Source organism: Carlito syrichta, unplaced genomic scaffold, assembly GCF_000164805.1.
Source record: "Carlito syrichta isolate Samal-C Ts95f unplaced genomic scaffold, Tarsius_syrichta-2.0.1 Scaffold309108, whole genome shotgun sequence".
Taxonomy (NCBI): Eukaryota; Metazoa; Chordata; class Mammalia; order Primates; family Tarsiidae; genus Carlito; species Carlito syrichta.
The window spans coordinates 94,052-109,752 of record NW_007253204.1 but is presented as its reverse complement, the minus strand read 5'-3'; the positions used below and the strand labels follow the sequence as shown (position 1 = coordinate 109,752).

General features: G+C 48.9%; 1 protein-coding gene across 1 annotated transcript in view; it reads left to right on the top strand.

The window, feature by feature from the left end:
- Positions 1-15,701, top strand: part of SLC25A48 (solute carrier family 25 member 48) — a 49,966-nt gene that overhangs the window by 14,237 nt on the left and 20,028 nt on the right. Inside the window, exon 4 of the mRNA XM_008066787.1 lies at positions 1,888-2,146. Coding sequence (XP_008064978.1) covers positions 1,888-2,146 — 259 coding nt within the window. The remainder of the gene's footprint in view (positions 1-1,887; positions 2,147-15,701) is intronic.

The following is a 15,701-nucleotide window of genomic DNA, read 5'->3' as shown; positions in this document are numbered from 1 at the left end:
TTACCTCTGCCACCTAGTGCCACATTATGGGGCGGGGGGGACTGGATTTGTTTAACCTCCCTGGAGAAATCCTGAGGAATTTAGAACTACGATGTGGAAAATTCCTACAAAAACAAGGTGAACTGTCAGTTTTTCAAAAACGAACCAGTGGCCAATAAGCCATGTGCTGACGGATTCTCCTTTCTTCAGTGTGGCGGGAGCCAGGCACATCTGAGTCGAGACGCCAGAGCTCACCTGCACCCAGGTTGCTTGAGATCATGTGACCCGAGGTGCTTCTTTTCCAAGGGAAAAACTGGACAATATTTTGTAGAAGATGATGCATCAGGCTCCCTTCTTAAGAATTAGCATGTGCTTTAGGAAGTTTTTCTAAGGACTCTCTTTGGGCAATTTAGGATACATTTTAAAATTTTGAATGAAATGACCCCATTAAAAAAAAACAGTCAGGTGGAAACCCTGTGTCAGCTCTGTGGCTTTTCCTTGAGTCGAGTCACTGGAAGAAGTGCTGTCCCATTGTGACCATTGTTTCCACCCAGTCCATCCTAACAAGATCCCCAGGTCTCGGAAGCCTCCCGCCAGCTCCTAGCGTTTTCCCACAGTTGAAGTGTGCCTTGTGTCAGGGAGTTGTTTTAACTCTCTTATTCGGTTGCTTTCACCTGGGGGCAAACATTGAAAACCTAGCACTTGGTGTTCCCGGGTAATCCTGTGTGATTCTGGGTTCCCTGAAAGCAGCCATTGACTCTCTTTTTGGCACACATCCCCAGAGTGTCTGCCAGCCCGCGTCCCAGCTTCGGGGATTTGGTGGGGACTGTGGGCGGTTTCTCTGAGATACAGCAGCTCACGGCTAAGCAATATCCCAAGTTATGTGAAGGATCCTGTGATGGAGGAGGAGCATGAAACAGGGCATGTGCGTGCATGTGGTTGTGCATATGCGGGTGTGTGTAAGGCATCCTACCTTTGGCAGCCAATTTGCAGTGCACGCTATCAGGATTGATGGGTCTGTGCACAGCCTGGAGTCTCTACAATGGCTTCTCAGTACTTGTTCACCTTTGGCACGTGTGAGCTGCCCTGACTCCTCCAAAGGTCTGTGGAATTTTCTGGATTTCCTTGGAGCCTCTGTGTTGTTCATTGAGAATGCAGTATAGAAAGAGGACTTGACCATCCCCTCTCCATTCCTCAGCCTCCTGTGTCCTGTGTGTGTGCATAAGTCCCTTCCTGTATTCCTCTGAGGCCCCCTCTCTAGCCACTTCTGTCAGGAGACCAGTCTCCTGGGCTGGCCCGGTGCCCCTTGGGCCCCTGACCACACAGGCTTAGCAGATGGTATCGTAATTGCCTGTCCGTGCGCCTATCCCCATCCTTCCTCCCCTGCCCTGTCCCCAGATAATGAACTCAGGGAGGATGGAGATTGTCTCTGTCCTATTGTTGTCCCCCAGGGGCTGGCACGTGGCAAGTGTTTGGAGAACACTTCTGATTGAGTGGCAAATGAGGAGGGGGCATGTGGCGTTTGGCCAGCCCACGGCCCCTTAGGGTTCCTCAGGCTCCTCCTTGGCCACAACCTGACTTCTTTCCAGTCCACTGTCACTCCCACAGCATGTACGGGTTCCAGGCCAGGACACCACCCACAGGAAACAAAGCCTCACCGAAGCCATTTCCTCCTCAGGCAGTAAGGCCCTCCCATGAGCTGCGAGGACAGGGACACACAAACTCACCTCTCCTGGCACATCAGTGTCCCTTCTCCTCGTTTCACTTACACATTGACTTACTTGTCCTGTGGTGTCTACCCCACCAGCTTGCAGGTTTAGGGTGAAGGGGGGCAGCTTCCAGGCAGACAGAGCCCCACCGAGAGCAGTCCTGGGCCCTCAAGCCTCTTCCTTCTGGGTTTCACCACAGGTGTTTGGCTTCTTCAAGGGCATGTCCTTCCCCCTGGCCAGCATCGCCGTCTACAATTCTGTAGTGTTTGGGGTCTTCAGCAACACACAGCGGTTCCTCAGCCAGCACCACTGCAGGGAGCCCGAGGCCAGCCCTCCTCGCACGCTGTCGGACCTGCTCCTGGCCAGCATGGTGGCTGGTGTGGTCTCTGTCGGGCTGGGTGGGCCTGTGGACCTCATCAAGATCCGGCTGCAGATGCAGACACAGCCATTTCGGGAAGGTAAGAGGTCAAAGGAAGGGATCTTGGGGTCTAGGGACCTGTGATCCTTTCCTGGGTTGCCAGATCTGGAATGTGGTCATTAACATACTTGTTATTGAGCCAGGCATCCATGCTATCATGTAATAGTCTGCAATGACAGGCCTACCTTGGAGAAAGTATGGGCTCAGTTCCAGACCATAGCAATAAAGCAAATATTGCAATAAGAGAGAGTTACATGAATTTTTGTTTCCCAGTGCATTTGAAGTTATATTTATATCATACTGTAGTCTAAGTATACAATAGCATTATGTCTAAAAAATGTACATTCCTTAATTTAAAAATACTTTATTGCTAGCCGGGCTCGGTGGCTCAGCCTGTAATCCCACAACTTTGGGAGGCTGAGGTGAGTGGATTGCCTGAGCCCGCGGGTTTGAGACCCGCCTGGGCAGCGAGACCTCATCTCTACAATAAATCAAAAAATTAGCCGGACGTGGTAGTGCACACCTGTAGTTCCAGCACTTAAAAGGCTGAGGCGGAAGGATCGCCGGAGCCCAGCAGGTCGAGGCTACGGTGGCCGGGAGCGGCCACTGCACTCCAGTCTGGGCGACAGAGTGAGACTTCAACTCAAAAAAAAAAAAAAACCTTAGTGCTAAAAAAACTTTATTGCTAATGATCACCTGAGCCTTTAACAAGTCACAATCTTTTTGCTGGTGATGGGTCTTGCTTGATTTTGATGGCTACTAACTGATCAGGGAGGTGGTGGTTGGGGGTGGAGGCAGTTATGGAAATTTCTGAAAATGAGACAACACTGAAGTTTGCCACATCAATGGACCCTTCCTTTTACGAAATATTTCTCTGCACCATGCAATGCTGTTTGGTAGCATTTAACCCAAAGTAGAATTTCTTTCTGAACTTTAATCAGTCCTCTCAAAGCCTATCAATTAAGTTTATGGAATATTTTAAATCCTTTCTTGTCCTTTTAACAATGTTCATATTATCTTCACTAGGAGTGAATTCCATTTTAAGAACCATCTTTTTTGCTCATCCATAAGAGGTAACTTTTCATGCATTTAAGTTTTATCATGAGATTGCAGCAATTCAGTCACATCTTCCAGCTGCACTTCTAATTTTAGTTCTCTTGAAATGTTCACCACATCTGCAGTTACTTCTTCCAGTGTGAAGCCTTGAACTCCTCAAAGTCATCCATGAGGATCATAATCAACTTATTTCAGACTCCTGTTAATGGTATTTTGACCTTCTCCCATGCATCCTGAATGTGCTTAATGGCATTTAGAATGATGATTCTTTTTCAGGAGGTTTTTTATTTACTTTGCCAAGATCCATCAGAGGAATCACTGTCTTTGGCAAGTTATAGTCTTGTGAAATGGATTTCCATCAAAGCTATTAGGTAACAAGGTACATTGTCCATTAGCAGTGATATTTTGAAAGGTGTGCTGTTATCCAGGCTTTGTTGTTTCATTTCTAGAAAAGAGGCAGAGTGGATTTAGCATCACTCTTAAGGGCTCTAGGATTTTCAGTATGGTTAATAAGCATTGGTTTCAATTTAAAGTTACCAGCTACATTAGCCCACAAGAGGTAGCCTGTCCTCTGAAACCAAGCACTGACTTCTCCTCTCTAGCTTTGAAAGTTCTAGATGGCTTCTTCCAATAGAAGGCTGTTTTCTCTGTATTAAAATTTTCTTTTTACTGTAACCATCTTCATCAATTCTCTTGGCTAGATCTTCTAGATAAGTTGCTGCAATTTCTCCATCACTTGCTGCTTCAACTACCTCATTGAAGTTATGGATAGGGTTTCCTTAAACCTCATGAAGTAACCTCTACTCGTTTTACATTTTAATTCTGCACCTTCCTTGCCTCCCTCAGCCTTCACAGAATTAAAGAGAGTCAGGACCTTGCTCTAGATTAGGCTTTGACTTAAGGGAATGTTATGGCTGGTTTGCTCTTCTGCTCAGACAACTCAAACTTTCTCCATTCCAGCAATAAGGCTGTTTCACTTGATCATTCATTCATGTGTTCCCTGGAGTGGCACATTTAGTTTCCTTCAAAAACTTTTACTTTGCATTCACAACTTGACTGACTGTTTGGTCCCAAAGGCCTAGTTTCAACTTACCTCAGCTTTCAACATACCTTCCTCGTTAGGCTTAAGTATGTCTAGCTTTTGATTTAGAGTCAGAGACATTCGACTCCTCCTTTCACTTAAACACTTAGAGGTCATTGTAGGGCTATTCACTGGCCTATTTCCATATTGTGTGTATCAGGGAACAGGGAGGCCCAAGGAGAGGGAGAGAGACAGGGTAGCGGCCAGTCGGTGGAGCAGTTAGAACACATACCACATTTATTAAATTCACCATCTTATATGGGCACGTTTTGTGTGGTCCCAAAACAATTACAATAGTAGCATCAAAGATTACTGATCACAGATCACCATAAGGAATATAATACTAACAATGAAAATACTGGAAATATTGTGACAATTACCAAAATATGATACCAAGACACAGGCTGAACACATGCTGTTGGGAAAATGGCACCAATAGACTCTCTATGCAGAGTTGCCACAAACCTTCAATTTGTAAAAAGTGTAGTATCTGTGAAGCACAATGAAATGGAGCACAGTAAAAGCAAGGTATGCCTTTATTACCATTTGAGCTGAAGTGGTGCTAAGGTCTCTGTATATGTTCTCTTAATTCTTCTTCATGACAACTCTGTGAAGCAGATGATGTTATAATCCCCACTTTTCAGATGAGAAAATGGAGGCTCCTCGAGGTTAAGACATTTACTCCAGAACACAGAATTACTGACTGGCCAGTGAGGACCAGCTCCATAATTTGCGGTACCGAGTGCAAAATGAAAATGCAGGGGCCCCTTATTAAAAAATTATGACAACTGTGACAATGACAACCTCAAAACGTTAAGCCAAGCATGGGGCCTGTGCGGCTGCACAAGTCTGAACCCCAACAAAGCTGGCCCCAGCCAGGTTGGAACTCATACTCACATCTATCTTACCCCAAAGCCCAGGGTTCTGATCTCACCAGGCCCACACTCCAGGAAGTACAGTGGGTGAGGTATGGCTCCTGGCCGCTCCTCTCCTGCCCTCACCTGCCTTTTCCTGTCCCTTGGCCCTTGACCCCTGTGAGAGCTTCGCTCCTTGGTGTGCAGTGATGTCACTCCACATCACAAGCTACATCTCTTACTCCTCCTCACTGGGAAACATTCTTTGTGTCTTTCCTGGTAGTGACTTTGCTAAAGGATGATAGAAAGAGCAGGAAGGCTCTTGCTGTGCAGAGCAAAGTGCCAGCTCTAGAGAAAGGCTGGGCAGATGTGGTAGAAGGAATATTTTGAGGTACCTTGGTTCTCTCTCTATTTTTTATTTCACTGTCTCCTCAGCCAAGATACTTCCTGAGCCTCAGGCTCCTTTTCTGTATAATGGAAGGGCTGGTTCTGTGGTCCCTTCCTGTCACATCAGACATCTGATCGGGTCTGCTAGTCTCCGGGTTGATTGTTGGCCACTGTGGAGAAGACCCCTCTCCCTAGCAGCTCTCTGTGTGGCCTCCATTTAACCCCTCTGCCCATAGGGGTGGTTCTGGAGCCCTAGAAGCTCACTCTGGAGCATCCCAGCCCAGCGCCACCTCCCTTGAGCCCAGGAAGCATCCAGGACAGGGTCTGCACATCCTCCAAGCATGGCACTGATGGAAGGCCTGAGGCCCAGCTGTAATGAGGATGTGTGTCACACACCCAGAGGCCCACTGTCACAGCAGCATGAGGGGAGATGACAAATGGGCCATCAGCAAGATGTAGGGCAGGTAGATCCTCCCCTGCCATATCTTGGTACAATTTAATTTCATCAGGGAAATGTTTGAAGTGTGCTGACCTATCCCATCCCAAAGGCACAAGTAGAGATGTAGAGGAATGAAGAGCATCATGAGCAGGTGTCCAGGCCCTCTTGCTGGCTGTTTGCTCTATCCTGACCACTTTTGGAAAGCATGCCTTGGTCTCGGGTGCAGAGGAGATTTCCACATAAGTCTTAAAAGTCTTTGGGGGGCAGATGTTGGTAGAGACATTGGGTACAGAGTGATGAGACTCCTCAGGTGCTGGGAGCAGCCCTGCCTCCTTCTTTACATGGTTTCTTGTCTGGGGAAGGAAATCGGGATAGGTGTGCAAGTCTATGTCGGGGCCCTTAGCAGTCGTGGACACCAAGGGGTCTGTCCAGAAGGCCTGGGACATTTGGAGACAAATTAATGGGTACACTTTCTTGATAGCGTTCAGTTCTATCCTGCCCTCCTCCACCCCACCTTGCCCTGTCGAGCATCCCAGAATGGTGTCAGGCCGGAGCCTGAGTGAAAGGGGCTCCTGAGTCCAGGCTAGAAGCACCAGGAGACTGGAGGAAGGGTGAGAGGCAGCCAAGGGTGTGGCTGGACCCTCGTTTGCCCCAAAGCAGGATGCACGGCTCCTGACCAACTTGAGGGAGATGAGCAGCCTCCTTTAGCAACCATCAGTGTTGGTAAGTGCTCATGGTGAGCCAGACACCGTGTGAAGTGCTATGCACCCATCACCTTATCTAATACCCACCACGACAGCTCGAGGGAGGCGTGATTGTTATCTCTGTTCATTTATCTAACAAAAGACAATCATATACCTACTCTGTGTAAGGCACACAGAGGGGTACGTACTGGGGACAAGGGGTGAAAAAAAGATTGTGTCCTGTCCCTCTTTTAGTGCTGCATCTAGCTGGGAGCCAGAGAGGAGTTGGGTCACTACAAACCATGGGGGATAGAATGAACTCTTAGCCTGGCTGGGTTCAGGGAGGACTTGGAAGCAGGGAGGGAGGAGGGCCTGAAGGTCAGGACTGTGCACCTGCCCAGGTAGTGCCAGGGGTCATCCAGGCCTGCCTCATCTGAGTATGGGAGCCCAGAGCGTGGCCCACCTGGGCTGGGGCCCCTCAGATGTTCCAGCTGGGAAGTCTAGATTTTTGCAGGGTCCTGTGTCCTGTATAAGCCCTCTGAGCAGTGAGAACACAGGGACCCTCCCTGCCCCTCCACCGTGGGAGGCACTGACATGTCTCAGGAGGAATGAGATTCCCTGAATCTACTCCTGCATGGCAGCCTGCCCATGGCCTATGGCCTCAGCTTGTCCGTTCCTCTGTGATGCCAGAAGGAAACCGGTTCTCTTAAGTAAACCCCTTGAGGCAACAACAGAAAATAAATGTGTGTTTGTCCTGTCCCTTCCAGTGTGACAGGATGCTGGCCTTTTGGAAGCACAGAGAAGACTCTTAGTAAGAGGCCATGGGGAGTTTCTGCAGGCAAAAATTTCTCAGCCCTACAAAGCTGTACACCTTTAGCACCTGAGCCCAGGAGCTTACCTCACAGAGCAAAGGCAAAGACAAAGATGGTTTGCCTGGGGGAGTGGAGGGAGGCTAGAAACCAAGATTGGAGGACCCACCCATGTAGTGCCCCATAAGCTTCTGTGATATGGGTCACTGTCAACTCAGTGGGGACTGAGTAGACAGTGTTTACTGAACTCTGTGTGCCAGGCACTGTGCTAGGAGCTTGTGTGTGTCTAATAGTCACAATAACCCAGTTCTTGGGCATTTGCACAGGGGAGCCTGAGGCACAGAGAGGTTCCCTAACCTGAGTTGCCTCCCCTAGTGAGAGATGGAAGAGATCTAACTCAGAGCCACCTGTGACATTTCTGCTTCTGCCCTGAGGTCTGAAGAAGCTGAGGCTGTGACTGCTTTGAGGACACGGGACCAGCCTTGCACAAAAACATCAAGTGTACAAATTGCTTCAAAAGTAGGGGGAGGTAGACTGGGAATGTGTCTCTAAGAGAATGTTGTTCGAGTAGTGGGCACAGCTCATGGGTTTCAGGGGCTGACTCTGAATTTCGAAGGGTTGGCTGTCCCTCCCTACGTGGCCAGCTCTCTCTTGCCCCCAGCTGTGTGGGGGAAGGTTTCTGGTGATTACATGTGCCGGGTAGCATTCACTACTGGACAATGGACAGGGAGACTGACAGAGGCTCATCAGGGAGTGTTGTCTGCCAGGTGTGCCTCCAGAAAATGAGATGGAGTGTGGTTGTCTTTCACTTGTTCCTCAGCGACTCATGGGGACAGGAGCTACTATCAGTGAGCAGCGGTTCCTGGGATGTGAACCCTGTCCCATTTTTCTGGAGACCACAGCTCTCTTAACTTATGTTTCATGTTTTCTCCTTTGATTGAAACATGGACACAAAACACATCTTATTTCCTTTATCACTCTGCTATTAGGAAAGCCGCAGTTCAACCATAATGTACCAGCTGTGGTATCTGGGAGGCTGTTGGGAGTGGTACGGACTGTGGCAAGCTGGATCCATCTCCTGCCTAAAGTGCCCACAGGGTGGCCACAACCCTGCTTCAGCTGACTGTTGCCTCCTGGCTTGATGTGCTTGAATTCTCTGATTTTTAAGAGATGGAAGAAAGCTAGAGTTTTCTGTGAGATATTTCAAAATATCACACATTGGAAATTATCAGCTATTTCAATTAAAAACAAACACAAACAGAACATCGTGCAGCCCTAAGATGGGTGAATTGGACAGAACAGGGTTGGGGCCAGCTGCGATTTTGTTGTCTGTTCTCTGAGTCAGGCCCAATCTGTGTGCTGATTGTGCTGATACAGATTTTTCTAGACAGCCTTGGGCAGGGCTTGTGGGATTGCTTGTGGCTCGTGGTTTTCCCCTAGAATTGCCAATTCACTTCCAGGGTAATACCATGTGATGTGAGGGACAGCACCCATGTATGAAAGCCAGGTACCAAAGGCCTCTGATTTCTTGCTTTGGGACACGTGACAGGTGACTAGAGGCTGTGTTAAGGTGAGAGCCCAACTCATCTGGTAGGGGACTGTCAAACACAGATCCAGTGAGTCCCTCCTAGCTGTCCATTGGTGGTGACCACTAGTTGAAAATTTATAAACTACAGAGCAGCAAAGTAGAGGGAGAAAATGCCCATCCACCCAAACACAACCACTGTCAACACATTGATAAGTTTCCTTTTCCTGTTCTATATACACAGGTCAAAGATTTTAAGAGGCTGTGATCATGCTATATGGACAATATCATATCCTGTTTTTAACTCAACATTACAACAGAGACATTTCCCATGTTAAAATAGCATACAAAATTATTTAAAACAGATGGGTAATATTTAAAATGGATGTATCAAATACACACCCACACCCACCCTGCCACACACACACACACACACATGTTGAGAGAATCAATATAGTATCATAGGAATTCAGTTTTTAAAATTAGATTACCTGCTTCTAATTCTACCTCCATCAAAGCTGAAAAACTTTGGACAACTCATTTCATGTCACCGAGGCTCAGCTTACTCATCTGCAAAGCAGGTAAAACAATAGTAGCTACTTTGTATCTGGGAAGGAATGGGATGATGTGCTATATATGAACACCTTAGCACATGTCTAGCATATTGAAAACATGAAATAAGTCTTAGCTATACTATTGGTAAATGCTCTATTTAACACTCTTCCTTCGGGTGGACATGTAGGTTGTCAGTTTTTCCTCTCTTAAAAACAGTGATGTGATCAGTGAATTTGCCCGTAAAGAGTTGCCTTCATTTAGGGCTATTTTCCTAAATGTATGGGCTCTTTGATTCACGAGTGGGTTAAAGCATGTGACCGTTTTTAACATTCTTGGTATAGATGGTGGAATTGTCATCTGGAAGAGCTTTACCAAATTATACCAGCAGTTGCTTCCATGTAAAGGGAATTTCCATTTGATGCTAACTGCTCCTGCACAACAGCCAGCTGTTATCCCTCCTGTAACTCCTCTAGGTTCACAGAGGTGGCAAGGAAGGAGGCCCCGGCCTAGGTTGAATCAAATATGCCTTTTGCAGTAAGGCAGCTGAGAAGGAATCCTCCCTTGTACAATTACTATCCTTTGGGCCTAGCTGGGTGTCCTGAGCTGACCTGAGCTGGATGTTGGGACTGTGGCTCTGGAGACCAGCAGTCCCTCTGTGGCCTGGGCCAGTCCTTCCTAGAGACTGATGGCCAATGACACTCACTCCTCCCCCATCTGGAAGTTTTTAAGCCTGTGTTTCCATTAAGAACCTACTTAACGTGCATATCACAAAGCCCTCAACCTGACAGGAGACAGTTTGGAGGATCATAGGAGATCTGAGCATTAACTCTGCACTGACCATCCTCGTCAGTCCACCAGGCCCAGCTGGAGGCCAGGGGCTGGGTGTCATACTTGTTCGAATCATTCTTTCACAAGCATTTCCTGAGCTCCACTCTGAGCCAGGCAAGGTTGATAAAGAAGAGGTGCTGGATGCACAGTCCCTGCTCTTGGGGTACCCATAGTCTGGTGGGGAGCCAGACATGTATTGAAACGGGAAGAGCCCCATGGAAGGGTCTTGAACCTCTGACTCTGGTTCTGTGAATCAGGAAGGCTCCAGAAAGAAGATAGCTCTTGACTGGGCCTTTAAGTTCTGAGAAAGATTTAGCAATGGGGACGTGGGGTGGAAAGGAGTTCTATGCTGGAGGACCGATGTGGGGGAAGATTTGCTGGCAGAAAATGCAGGCATATGGTGGGACAAGGGAGCCATGGGTTAGTGTGGATAGACAATGCAGCGAGGGTTGGGGATTTGGAAGATGTAGAATGTGTCGGGAAGGGCTTGGATTTCTTAGCCAAGGATGGGCTTCGATTCTGTTCAGCCGTCAGTGAAGCACCTTGGACACCAGGATGACCCAACTAGAGCCATGTTGTGGGAAGATGAATCTGGTCTTCGGGGGCAGGGGGAGAGTGATGGAAAGGTTGATTTGGAGGCTATAGTCACAGACCCAGGACTCTAGGTTTGGGAACAGAGAGTGGCAGATTGAGAGGCACTGATGATGAGGACCACCAGGCTAAGTGAGGTTAGTGTCAAAAATGACCCAAGATCTCAGAGTCAGATGACGATGAGACAGGAAGAAACTCCCACCCGGGGAATCAAGTGACAGAATCAAGTGTGTGACAGCGCTTGGACCGTAGTGGGTGCTCAGCAGATGCTTACTGTCGCTGCTTGCTGTTCTGGAACCCAGCTGGAGGGGTAGGCTGAAGTGAGAACATGAGTGTGGCTCTGTCCTCACTGTGTGAGGTGCCTGTGGGACTGCAGCTGGACGTGCCGGTGCTGCAGGTGGAGGTGGAGGTGTGAGGAGCATAGAAGTGATGATTGAAGTCATGACATCAGATACAAACACAAAGTGAGCTGCAAAAAAAAAGAGGATGGCTGTCACCGGGAAGACTCAGAAGGGATGGGGCAGAAGGGACTGAACAGAGAGCTATCTTGCCACTGGTAGCCACAGTCTACCCTGTTACCTATTCCATTGTTAAATCATTGCAGCAACCCAACAAAAAGAGGCACCATAATTATCTTTATTTCTGAGTCATGTAACTTGTCTATGCTCACACCGCTGTTCCATGGAGAGGTAGGGAACCATCCTGGGCCATGTAGCTTTGTAACCCTTAAAAACCGAGTCCTGAGAAACTGGTGTCGCTGAGGGAGGATGATGGAGAGCAGAGGGGGGAGAATTGCTGAAGTTGAGGTGATGATGAGAGGTGTGGAAAAGGAAAATATACTCTTTTCCAAGTTGGGAGAGAAGAAGAAGAAAGAAAATGCAGAGAAAATTTTGAGGGCAAGAGGGAGGGAGCTAAGGAGTTGAAGTTGGAAAGTTGGGTACCACCATACTGAAGATGATCTGGATGGAGAAAGGGAATGCAATGTATCCAGGATTCTAAGAGAAGAAGGCTCTAATTTCTGGACATGCCAACAGGGGACAAGCTGGGCTGCATGGAAAGTAGCAGAGAGGGCCAGCAGGGGTTGCATCTTGGCAGGTGAGAGCACAAAGTCATTTGAGCCAAAAATCTGCATGACAAAATAAGGCAAAAGCATTCTCCTGTGCTACCTGATCACCAGCTGCGTCTCTGCGGCCCTGAGTGCATCCGTCTGTCTCTTTGACAACATGGTTTCATTGCTACCATAAAGCTCTTGTGGTGGCCAAGAAAAAATACTCTTTTCCCGGCATGTTGGCCTTGGGGAGGAGCTACAGTTTCCAAGACACTGTCAGTACAGGGTGAGGATTATTGGTGGTCAGGTCCCCGAAGGGACACATAACTCTTAAAGAAGGGAGCCTGTGTGGAAAGGCAGGAACACTTGGGGCATAACAAGGGACATAAAAACCTGGAAATAATCCAGGACTGTATAATCTGGGCCTTCTTTTCAAGTAGGCTGTGAGTTGCCAATAGGACTTGAGGACTGGAGCAATGGCAGCCTCGGGGTGGAGGGAGGAAGATTGTGAAGAGATCAGGCAGATAGCACTGAAGTTCTAAAGATGTCCTTGAGTTCTGGACAGACTAACTAGGTCCTTTTCAAGTGTTGGTCCCACATGGCTACTGGGGATTAAAGACAGTACATGCAACAGAATACCATTGTACAAGTTATGTGCATTGGTGATACATCATTTGCTTTTTAAAATCAATTGACAAGAGGAAGTATTGTTCTGATTTCTGGACTTGACCCCAGTATTAGTCATTCTTGGCCCTGTGTGGGCATCAGTAATCTCTTACAATAGGCTTGGCTGCAGGCCACAACTGGCTGACGTTGGCAGATTTCGCACTTCCAGAATTCAGAGTCATATAAGGACAGGACAATAAAAATAGGAATGAGAACTATTTGCTTTGAGTAAAATACATTTGCACAACATGCATTTCAGCAAAGGGCATTTACCAACCTTCTCTTTTAATGTTTATAGCAGCCAAATGAGTGGACAGGCCACTTGGCTCTCCCCCTCTTATAGATGAGGAAACTGAGACCCAGTAAGGCTGTGTCCTTTGCATGGGGTTGTACAGTAAATAGCAACTGAACAGGAATGTAAATCCTAGGCTGCTTCTAAACCAGGGCACTTTCTACTAATGCATCTGCCTATATTGGACCCCTCAGGTCATGAGGAAACCGCTGAACCCTTTAGAATCAGGAGCTAGCCGGGCTCAGTGGCTCAGCCTGTAATCCCGCACCTTGGGAGGCTGAGGTGAGTGGATTGCCTGAGACCGCGGGTTCGAGACCCTCCTGGGCAACTTGGCGAGACCTCACCTACACAATAAATCAAAAATTAGCCGGGCGTAGTAGCGTGCGCCTGTAGTTCCGGCTACTTGGAAGGCTGAGGCGGAAGGATCGCCGGAGTCCAGCGGGTCGAGGCTGCGGTGGCCGGGAGCAGCCACTGCACTCCAGTCTGGGCGACAGAGTGAGACTCCAACTCAAACAAAAAAAAAATCAAAAATTAGCCGGGCGTAGTAGCGTGCGCCTGTAGTTCCGGCTACTTGGAAGGCTGAGGCGGAAGGATCGCCGGAGTCCAGCGGGTCGAGGCTGCGGTGGCCGGGAGCAGCCACTGCACTCCAGTCTGGGCGACAGAGTGAGACTCCAACTCAAACAAAAAAAAAATCAAAAATTAGCCGGGCGTAGTAGCGTGCGCCTGTAGTTCCGGCTACTTGGAAGGCTGAGGCGGAAGGATCGCCGGAGTCCAGCGGGTCGAGGCTGCGGTGGCCGGGAGCAGCCACTGCACTCCAGTCTGGGCGACAGAGTGAGACTCCAACTCAAACAAAAAAAAAATCAAAAATTAGCCGGGCGTAGTAGCGTGCGCCTGTAGTTCCGGCTACTTGGAAGGCTGAGGCGGAAGGATCGCCGGAGTCCAGCGGGTCGAGGCTGCGGTGGCCGGGAGCAGCCACTGCACTCCAGTCTGGGCGACAGAGTGAGACTCCAACTCAAACAAAAAAAAAATCAAAAATTAGCCGGGCGTAGTAGCGTGCGCCTGTAGTTCCGGCTACTTGGAAGGCTGAGGCGGAAGGATCGCCGGAGTCCAGCGGGTCGAGGCTGCGGTGGCCGGGAGCAGCCACTGCACTCCAGTCTGGGCGACAGAGTGAGACTCCAACTCAAACAAAAAAAAAATCAAAAATTAGCCGGGCGTAGTAGCGTGCGCCTGTAGTTCCGGCTACTTGGAAGGCTGAGGCGGAAGGATCGCCGGAGTCCAGCGGGTCGAGGCTGCGGTGGCCGGGAGCAGCCACTGCACTCCAGTCTGGGCGACAGAGTGAGACTCCAACTCAAACAAAAAAAAAATCAAAAATTAGCCGGGCGTAGTAGCGTGCGCCTGTAGTTCCGGCTACTTGGAAGGCTGAGGCGGAAGGATCGCCGGAGTCCAGCGGGTCGAGGCTGCGGTGGCCGGGAGCAGCCACTGCACTCCAGTCTGGGCGACAGAGTGAGACTCCAACTCAAACAAAAAAAAAATCAAAAATTAGCCGGGCGTAGTAGCGTGCGCCTGTAGTTCCGGCTACTTGGAAGGCTGAGGCGGAAGGATCGCCGGAGTCCAGCGGGTCGAGGCTGCGGTGGCCGGGAGCAGCCACTGCACTCCAGTCTGGGCGACAGAGTGAGACTCCAACTCAAACAAAAAAAAAATCAAAAATTAGCCGGGCGTAGTAGCGTGCGCCTGTAGTTCCGGCTACTTGGAAGGCTGAGGCGGAAGGATCGCCGGAGTCCAGCGGGTCGAGGCTGCGGTGGCCGGGAGCAGCCACTGCACTCCAGTCTGGGCGACAGAGTGAGACTCCAACGCAAAAAAAAAAAGGGTCAGGATCTAGATAAGCCTCCCAGTTGGTGATATCCTGGGGAAGTGATCTGAGGGGCCACCAGCCTGATCAAGGTCAAACCTAAAGCTTGTCTGTGGGTGGATATTACATCCACGTTCCTGGATGCTTCCATAGACCAGTGCTGTAGGTGGGACCATGATTTTGGAGATTTTTCTTAGTATCTAAAACCTCCGGCCCAAGGCCCCGTTAGCCTTTGGTGAATACTAAGCATGTGAAGCTCAAAAGTTCCCAGTGCTGAGACCTGCCCATGTCAGGCGCTTCAGTGTTCATGGAATGGGTGCTGGGATGCATTCAGGGCCCAGGCACTGGTCACAGTGCTCTGGGGCAGGTCACAGTGTTTGACTGCTGTCAGCAGGAAACTCACTGCCATAGTAACACAAAACATCATGTTCAGAAAACAGCAGCAAAAATGACAAACTATAATAGGGGAAGTGGACTAACATTTTCTGAGTACCTTTTTAATATGTAAACATGGCCCAACCCATAGAACAGCAGCTGTATTTTAAGTGTCCATGGATTAAGAAAACAGGCTAGGTGTGTTGGCTCATACCTATAATCGCAGCACTGTGGGAAGCTGAGGCAGGAGGATTGCTTGAGCTCAGGAGTTCAAGACCAGCCTGGGCCACATAATGAGATCTTGTCTCTACAAAAATAAAAAACAAAAAATAAAAGATTAACTGGGTGTGGTGGTGCATACCTGTAGTTCCAGCTACTCAGGAGGTTGAGGCAGGAGGATTGCTTGAATCCAGGAGTTCGAGGTAGCTGTGAGCCATGATCGTACCTTGCACTCCAACCTGGGCAACAGAGTGAGACTCTGACGAGACAGAGAGAGAGAAAGAGATAGACAGAGAGAGAGAGAGAGAGAGAGAGAGAGAGAGAGAGAGAGAGAGAGA